General features: G+C 38.1%; 1 protein-coding gene and 1 long non-coding RNA gene across 2 annotated transcripts in view; one reads left to right on the top strand and one right to left on the bottom strand.

Moving 5' to 3' along the window:
* The window catches only part of Gad2 (glutamate decarboxylase 2), a 49680-nt gene extending 41124 nt beyond the window's left edge, over window positions 1-8556 (top strand). The window contains exons 13-16 of the mRNA XM_090319033.1: window positions 390-539; window positions 2889-2996; window positions 3314-3403; window positions 6326-8556. Of these exons, the coding sequence (XP_090175159.1) occupies window positions 390-539; window positions 2889-2996; window positions 3314-3403; window positions 6326-6499 (522 nt within the window). The 3' untranslated portion in view covers window positions 6500-8556. The remainder of the gene's footprint in view (window positions 1-389; window positions 540-2888; window positions 2997-3313; window positions 3404-6325) is intronic.
* On the bottom strand, window positions 667-3399 carry LOC150046017 (uncharacterized). The gene is made up of 3 exons (XR_016532711.1): window positions 3197-3399; window positions 1140-1230; window positions 667-964 (listed from the first exon to the last, which is right to left on the bottom strand). It is a non-coding gene; the product is annotated as an uncharacterized LOC150046017 (long non-coding RNA).
* Window positions 8557-8770: the final 214 nt, after the last annotated feature.

Raw genomic sequence — 8770 nt, forward strand, 5'->3', positions numbered from 1 at the left:
CTAGTAGTATTTAACAAAATCAGAAAGTGTCTGAGATACTTTAATGATCACAAAATTAGAATACCAGGATGGTCTCTCAAGAGAATATCATACCCTGATTGTGGACTTTCTTTCCATCTTTTTTTAAAATTTCTCTCCAAAGGAAGAGCAAAAGTGTAAATAAGTAAGTACTTATTCATTTTGGATGGCATTTGATCCTTAGCCATTTATTTTCTGACGTTACCTGTGAAGTATCCTGCCAGTAATTGGTACTATCTTTCCAAAAATGGATTTTTTCTTCTTTTTTCAAGATATACCATTTCTATTTGTTTTACTGCTCTTAATAATTTCTGCCACAGTGTAAAGCTAATAGATAATCAGTAAAGTTTCCTGATTTTTTTCTCTTTCAGGGATTGATGCAGAGCTGCAACCAGATGCATGCCTCCTATCTTTTCCAGCAAGACAAACACTATGACCTGTCCTATGATACTGGAGATAAAGCCTTACAGTGCGGGCGCCATGTCGATGTTTTTAAACTATGGCTAATGTGGAGGGCAAAGGTGAGCATACATTGGTCAGTTAAATGTCAACTAAAAAAAAAGAAGACATTTATCGAGTGGGCATGACACTGACTTTTTGGAAAAAATCAAATCGAGTATACAAACCATTGGCTTATTTTGTTGGCTTTAAACTGAGCAGGTTTTATTTCATTGTTTGGGGGAAGAATTGCAAAATGATAAACTAGACATCTATAGCAGGTTGAGGAAAGCTGGATCTGTAAATAGTATGAAAAATCCCTCTCTCTTCAAGTGGCTTTCCGTGTCGTATTCCTGTGATGTTTTTATTAAGATGACGATCATTAGCTATATTTACACAGAAATGTTTCTCTTACAGTCCATCAGTTCCTGCTGTTTATTTTCCATGTGAGGCCTTATCTTCAGTATGGGGCAGACATCGGTTGTTAGAGAAATAATTTGGAGAGCACCTGGGGTGAATCAAACAGCAGGGACAAGTGAAACCCAAAATAAAAGCAAAGAAGGATTTTTTTTTAATGTTAAAACAAACGACACTCTGAGAGGAGTGGGAAAAGAAAAAGGAAAAAAATCACCACAGCTTTGTTACTTAGCTGCATCTACTCTTAATTCCATGGCCAGACTCACCTGCAATTACCAGCGCTTTACAGCAGATCTCTGTATTTGTATGTCAACATACAGATCGGCAGGCTTCCTGGAAGAATCTCCTACATGGCCTCTAGAATTAAAGATGAGGATAACAAAGGAAGTGGTAAATTATTAAAGGGAAATTAATGTCTAGCATCTTTTGCCAACTGACAGAGTGTTCACTTTCTCTCTAAGATACTAATTAGCTTTAATAAGTATATATTGAGTGTCTGTTATCCTACCTGGTGCTAAATGGGATGGGATAAAAGAAGGCTGCCATTTCCCAGACAGGATAAAAAATAAATCCAAAGATATTGATCATATAAAACAGAATATAAGCCAACTGCCAGTCCGTGACTCATACATGAAATCCTAGCTACTCGAGGAGCTGAGAACTGAGGAGCACAGTTTGAAGCCAATCAGAACAGAAAATTTTGTGAGACTCTTATCTCCAATTAACTGCCAAAAAACCAAAAGTGAACTGCAGCTCAAGTAGTAGAGTATCAGCCTTGGGGGGCGGGGAGGGGGGAATACTCAGGGACAGCTCCCAGGTCCTGAGTTTAAGCCCCAGGACCAAAATAGAGAGAAGAAAAGAAAGCTTTAGCAAAAGATGACCTGGATGTTGGGGCTTAACAGAGTGATAGAATAAACAGGGATTTCAAACAGTAGAGCTAAGGAAAGACATTCCAGGGAGAAGGGCAAGCAGACACATGCATACTCAGAAACTGTTGGAGTCTAAAGTGTCTGAACAATGCAAAGTAAGTCGTTAGTCCAAATCCTTCCAGTTGGACCAATTGGCTGGGGTAGCAATCTCCAAAGAAATGGATCTCCTGTGAAGCTCTTTCTTCAATATGCTTTGGATGTTCTCATGTTTAGTGGGATGTTGTGGCCCTTTGTATACAGAAAAAGGACCATCTCTTCTCCATCCTCTAGTTTCTGGGTTGAGTTAGTTACTGGTAGACTAGTTCTGAGTGTTCCTTGGATAAGCACTAGTTGATATAAGGTCTTGCAGTGTAGCCAAACTGGACTCAAACTCATAGTCTTCCTGCCTCCACCTTCCATGTACTGTGCTTACAAACACACACCAGTTTACTAGCCATTTCCTCTCATTTCCATGAGGACCAGGTAAATACTGAAGCTTCTTTGAAAAGCAGTCTCCTAGTTTGTCTTGACATCAGCAAAGCAGTTCCTATCCAATGCTCTCAAGTCACTTTCCTTAATCTAGACTCACAGCATCAATCACCAAAGAACAAATCCAAAGATATGGGCAGAACAATGGGCTAATAAAGCACCCATGCCTCCCTAAAACCCTTTCATTCATTAGTTGAACTCTGTGGATGAGGAAGCATATTGGTTAACAAAAATGAAGTGTGGAAATGGAGAACTGATATAAGGGCCTGGGTCCATCCAGGCATCCTGGGTGGTCTCTGTTCATGTTTCTGGTCTGCAGAAAGAAACTAGTCCATGCTGTTGTATTACTAATGGCATCCACAGTTACTTCTGTGATCTAGAGGAGCAAGGTTCTTCCTTGAGTCATTAAAATAATTGCCTAGGGAATGGAGGCAATGGAAGTAAACAGCAAGCTTGTAGAGAACTGTCCTGATTGGGATCAAAAGCCCCTGAGGAGGAAAATAGCAAAAGGAGAAACAATGGCCAGAAAAGAAAAGCCAGTTCTGAGTAAGAAAGGTAAAAGGATTTGCTTGTTCCCATATCCTAAGGCTGCCTAAGGAGCTGTGTTCTCTTCCTTAGGGGACTGCTGGATTCGAAGCACATATTGACAAGTGTTTGGAACTGGCAGAGTATTTATACAATATCATAAAGAACCGAGAAGGATATGAGATGGTGTTTGATGGGAAGGTAGGTGCTCAGATTCCCAAAATTCCATGAAAGTTGAGTTAACTTTAATACTCATATCACCGAGGTTCTGATGTCAAGAACGTGACATCCAAGTAAGGGGAAATCAGTGGATGATGGGATAGCACCCTTGAGCTAGAGTGAGGAGCAGACTCACAAACAGCTCTGTGCTGTGCAAGTGAAGACACTCTAAGGGCACTCACTGTTTTCAAAGAAAGAATTGTATTCTGAATGTGAAGAGAGAATAGATTGCAAACATCCCCGAGATGTTCAAAAATGCCAGTTTGGCACAGGTGTGACTCTTGTTTTTCTTTTTGTAGCCTCAGCACACAAATGTCTGCTTCTGGTATGTTCCTCCCAGTCTGCGTGCCCTGGAAGACAATGAAGAGAGAATGAGTCGCCTCTCAAAGGTAAGTGCTGAGAACTCCCTACATATTTGTGTATATTGTCTTTATGCAAATATCATATTGGAACAAATTTGGATTTGAGTTATGAAAAAATTCTCAGGCTATTGTATCTTTGGGGCTGAAAAATCTGATGGTCCAGTGAAGAAGACAGTACACACTAGAACTCTTAGAGCGGCCCCAAACAGTTCTTAGCGATTACGTGTTTAGTGAATTCTTCCACATGCCACATGTTCTTTCTCACCTCACTTTCTTTAATTAGAAAATCAAGAACCTGGCCGGAACAAAAATCTAGAAATAAAAGAAAACTTTCCAAATATCTATCAGAATAGTCAGAATCTGTTTTCCCTTTTTAACTTGCAATTAGTGGATCTAAAATGAAATAGGCGTTCCAGCTACTTTTAGTTTATCAGCATTTTCTGGATGAGCCAAAAATCATATGTATGTAGACAGCTGTGATTCTGAAAGCTCAGCTTGCTTCAGGAGCTAGAAGGATTCAATTTCATTATATGCCAAAAATATGCTTGGGATATAGCTGGAAACATCACTCTTTGGATCATTGATTTGAATTTGTTGGAAAAGTTAGAGATAATTTACCTTTAATAACTACTGTTGTGCTTATGCTTTTGTGTGCTTGGGTTGCCCATAAAAATGAAATCAAAGTTCAAGTCACTTGATTAAAGCACTGTCCTTGTTTTCACAAATCTTTGTATGAATAAAACTAAGGAATAGTCACATAATTGTTCCATGAATTTTCTGTAGCCAGGTGGATTCAGAATTTCTTTAGTCAAGGCACAAAATGATAGATTGCATGTCCTAGGGATAGAATATTCTAGCAGATCTATTTTTCAGAACTTTATCTCAGACACAAGATATCTAAACTGATTTTTGTCAACATTTATTTCCAATGTTCTGCATATATCCTTTATGCTTTAGGTGGAAGAGTAATCATTCCACTTTACATCACCTCCTTATGAAAAAGCAAGGGGAGATGGAAAAGCTTCCTCATCTAGAATTGGGAATTCTCAACAGTGAACTTACTGTCCACATTTATTTTACATGATGAAACTATTTTCAAAATGTGAGGTAAAAGGTGAAGTCTGACTTATTGGCTTTGTCTTTGGTAATATGCAAATGAGCAGACCTCTCGAGGGCCCTGCAGACTCTGTGTAAAGAGTGCTTTGAAAATGAAACTTCATTGTAAAACATTGATTACCTAAGAACTGACACTCAAAAGTCATATGTTCAGGAGCCAGGAGTTTGGCCTAGTGGTAGAGTGCTTGCCTAGCATGCACAAAGGCTGGGGTTCGACTCCTAGGTGCCACATACATAGAAAAAAAAGTGCCAGAAGTGGTGCTGTGGCTCAAGTGGTAGAGTTCTAGCTTTGACAAAGCCCAAGGACAGTGCTCGGGCCCTGAGCTCAAGGCCCAGGATTGGCAAAAAAAAAGTCATATGTTCATAATGTCATGAATCCAGGTTAGGTACTCATTTACAAATTGATCTCTGACTATGTACATCTTAAATAAGCCTAAAGCTTTTCTGACTTCTGCCATTTCTACTCTTACATTTATGGAAATAAACTTTAAATACTATGGGTTTTATTTACACATTCCAATGGCAAACATATGCATGGATAGATTAAATGTTTAATTAGATACTACACCATGATTAGATCATTGATTTGAACTCAGAAAGCCAACAATATGTACTCAACTAAATAAGTCAAGGATGCTGTGCCTGCCCTCCAGGAACTTACAATTGAAGTAGAGAAAGAACTTGTATTTACTCATTGATAAAAGGCAAATAGGAAATTAGCATGTTTCAGAATCTGTGGGTAAGAATCATGTAGTCACAGTTTTTAACAGAAAGCTATAATAGACTGCAACGGGTAGAAAAGCTTTTACAGCAATTATAAGAGTGTACTGGCATCCCATGATGCATGGGGGATGGGAATTGGCCTTGAGAGAGACTCCATGTAAGGAGAACACATGTGACTGGAAAATCCAATGATAGGTATGAGGGGCTGATCTGCAGGAGGGACAGTTAACAGATGTCTGATAAATTAGCCTTGTTAAAGTTGATGATTCATTTTGGCGAGCAGTGGAAGATGTGTTCTCAAATCTGGATGACAAAAAGTCTTCATGCTTAACCCAAGAGCTTGAACTTAAATTCATGTACCACAAATATCTCCTGAAGCTGTGATGACCAGTATTCCAGAAATACTGTAAAATCTTGTCTGTAGCCAAGGTCATTGTATGTTTGGCTTCTGAACCTAACTGATGCTCAGATTATTTAAAAAATGCCTTTCAAAATATGGGTAGAGGATATATAAATATATATACAGAGAAAGAAAAAAGAAAACTAGAAAAATTTAGTATCTCAAGAAAGTTGTCAAAAGTCAATTCTTTGAATGCATCACTTGATAATGACATTTACCTCTTGATTACAATTCTCTGAACAATGTTTTATATCTGATAATTTTACATTGTATCGGGGGAGGGGAATCCCACACACACACACACATACAGTCTTCCCAACAGTTACATTGCTAAGCCATTTAACCTTAAGATTAACATCAGATATTTCTCATTCTCCAGAAACACTTACCTAGGAAATCATGTCTAAGGTAGACAGCTTACTATCTATTATTATTCTTGTTGCTTCAGGACCTTGAATATATTGAGCAGTTCTAACCCTCTGACCCCATGAAAACTTGAAGGCAATTCCTTCAGGAGAAAAAAAATGTGGTTTTATTTAGTGTGTGTGTGTGTGAGAGAGAGAGAGAGAGCGAGAGAGAGAGAGAGAGAGAGAGAGAGAGAGAGAGAGAGAGAGAGAGAGAGAGAGAGAGAGAGAGAGAGAAATACTGTTTGTTGTGAGGTTCCTTGACAAGGGAAATGGAGAAATAGTCATTGCACATCTCTCCCACAGGTGGCGCCAGTGATTAAAGCCAGAATGATGGAATATGGTACCACCATGGTGAGCTACCAACCCCTGGGAGACAAGGTCAATTTTTTCCGCATGGTCATCTCCAACCCTGCAGCAACTCATCAAGACATTGACTTCCTGATTGAAGAAATAGAACGCCTTGGACAAGATTTATAATAGTCTAGCTCACCAAGCTCTTTCAATTCTCTAGGTAGACAATGAAGTTGTCACAAATGGTGTAAATGTATTTGTAGTTTGTCCCAAAGTAAATCTATTTATATATTGTGGTGTCAAAGTAGAGTATAGTTTAAAAAAATCAAAGGAACATTACTTCTTTTAAAAATCCTTTAAGTTTAGAATACCTCCTTATATTAATGACAAAAGGCTGTGTTCTACTTAGTTAAGGAAAAGCTTAAAAATTATTATAAATACTTCCCTCAGTTTTAATATAGTGTGCAAATCAGACTTTATTTTCACTTCAAAGTAGTAAGACTGAATAGTGCCAAATTGCCCTCTGAATCATGAAAGGTTCTTTGGGGCACAGTGAAAAATGGGTAAAGTAAATATGAAATTGCCTTTTACATAGTGTTAGAAAAAAGTTTCTAATTTACCTATAGCAACATTTCAAATATATTTAAATACATATAATTTTACAAAAGGAAAATATATATATATTAAAAAGAAATCCTATTTTGTAACATATAGATTTTTATTTTATATGGGTTACACAAACTGCAGGGGCAGATTTAAAAATCTAAGTCAGATTATTTTTCTCTTTGTTTGAATAGAGGCACGATAAATAAAAACCTTTGGCAAGGTTAATTTGACACATGGTCCTACAAAATTATTAAAAGTTATGATTCCTACTTTTAGTACATGGTACGGTTTCTCACATCTCTGAAGTTAATATTTCCAAACAAACCCAAAAGAACACTGGAAACTTGTAAGAAGGTTTGATCAATAAGTCACATTCCCCATCCATTTAAGTTTTCTGCCCACTCTGCCCTTTGCAGGCCTTCTCTATACCAAGCTTCCTCCTAGATTAAACCATGGTAATTATCTCTAATCTTTCTAATTTGACCTGTTTTGAACAGAATGTAGATACTGATAACCTGAAGTATCCTTCCAAACAATATTCTTTTATTAGGTCGTTTGGATTAATTAGAAGAAACAAAAATACAAGCCAATCAGCTTGAGCAAAGAGGAATGAAGCACATTCTCAGAATGTGGTAAAACTCAGAATGTTAAACTCACCCAGGGGAAATGAGATCTCTGTGTGACAATAATGGCTTCGTCCCGCATGCCAATATTGCTACTGTCCAGAAAGAAGTCATTCACCTCCTGGGTAAATGTTTATTCCCATCTCCTCCCTCCCCCCATTCCTCCACAAAAAAATCTCTCCTGCCAAACTCCCTATTACTGGGTCCTAAATAATGTTTTAGTTTTCCATGTGATTATTTCCCCTCATGAAATATCTTGAGATATTCCTAAGACATACTTTGTCTCCAAATCAAGATCCAAAAAAGCCAAAATATGCAGAGATCTTTCAAATTCAAAGTATTTTTAAAGAAAATCCTCTTCTTTCCCATGTACCTAATGGCAATACATAAATAGCAAAGGTGTTGTTTATGGATCTAGAGATGATGAGATTTCCAAGAGCTGGTAGAAATACATCTTTTTATATCTAGACTCCAGATATAAATTTGAAAACATATTCCTGTCTTTGTAGAAAGAAGAGCAGTTCAATAGTCAGAAAGACCACAGATGGAGAAGAAAGAGGGCCTGATAGTATAACCTTGTGAAATCACAATGAATTTCTCTCAGGTTATATAAAAATACACTTGTCCTTGACATGAATATGGCTTTTGTTCCTTGCTGTCTAGAGGACAAGTCAATCCCCTATGGCAAAGAAAAGGAAACTCACCTCCACTACAGAGTTTCATGAAGGCATAGCCTCCTACGGTAGGATTTTTCTAATGGGCAAGTATTCCTTCCTTTCTAAAAACCAACTACTGAGAATGAACACACCACTGCTTCCATCCATCTTTAGGCTTCAGGAACTCAAAAGGTTCCATTTCAGTGGCAGAGACACAAACTGATCAAACCCTTCAAGAAGACAGTGGGGCCCAGAGTCCTGATGGGCAGGCTCTTTCTGCTCCTGAACTCTCGGCTCTCAGAGAACAGGTCCTTTAGTAGGAGCGGGCTTTTAGCTTGATGCCACGACAGAATTTAAAAGGAGAATTGGTATCTGAGTGTACAGTTCCACCCAAATAATCTGTACCAATAGATTTTTTCCCTTCCTCCTCTAAATTTTTCCTCAAATTTGCTGGGAGCCTCACTCTGTGTAAGGAAAATGCCTACTAAGCATAACCCAGAGAGGAGGCAAAAACAAGCCTACTATGTTCTGGTAGTTAAATGCTACTCTTCAAGGTAGATCCCCAGTCCATT

The sequence above is a fragment of the Megascapheus bottae genome, chromosome 26 (genome assembly GCF_031878675.1).
Source record: "Megascapheus bottae isolate mThoBot1 chromosome 26, mThoBot2.hap1, whole genome shotgun sequence".
NCBI classification, from domain to species: domain Eukaryota; kingdom Metazoa; phylum Chordata; class Mammalia; order Rodentia; family Geomyidae; genus Megascapheus; species Megascapheus bottae.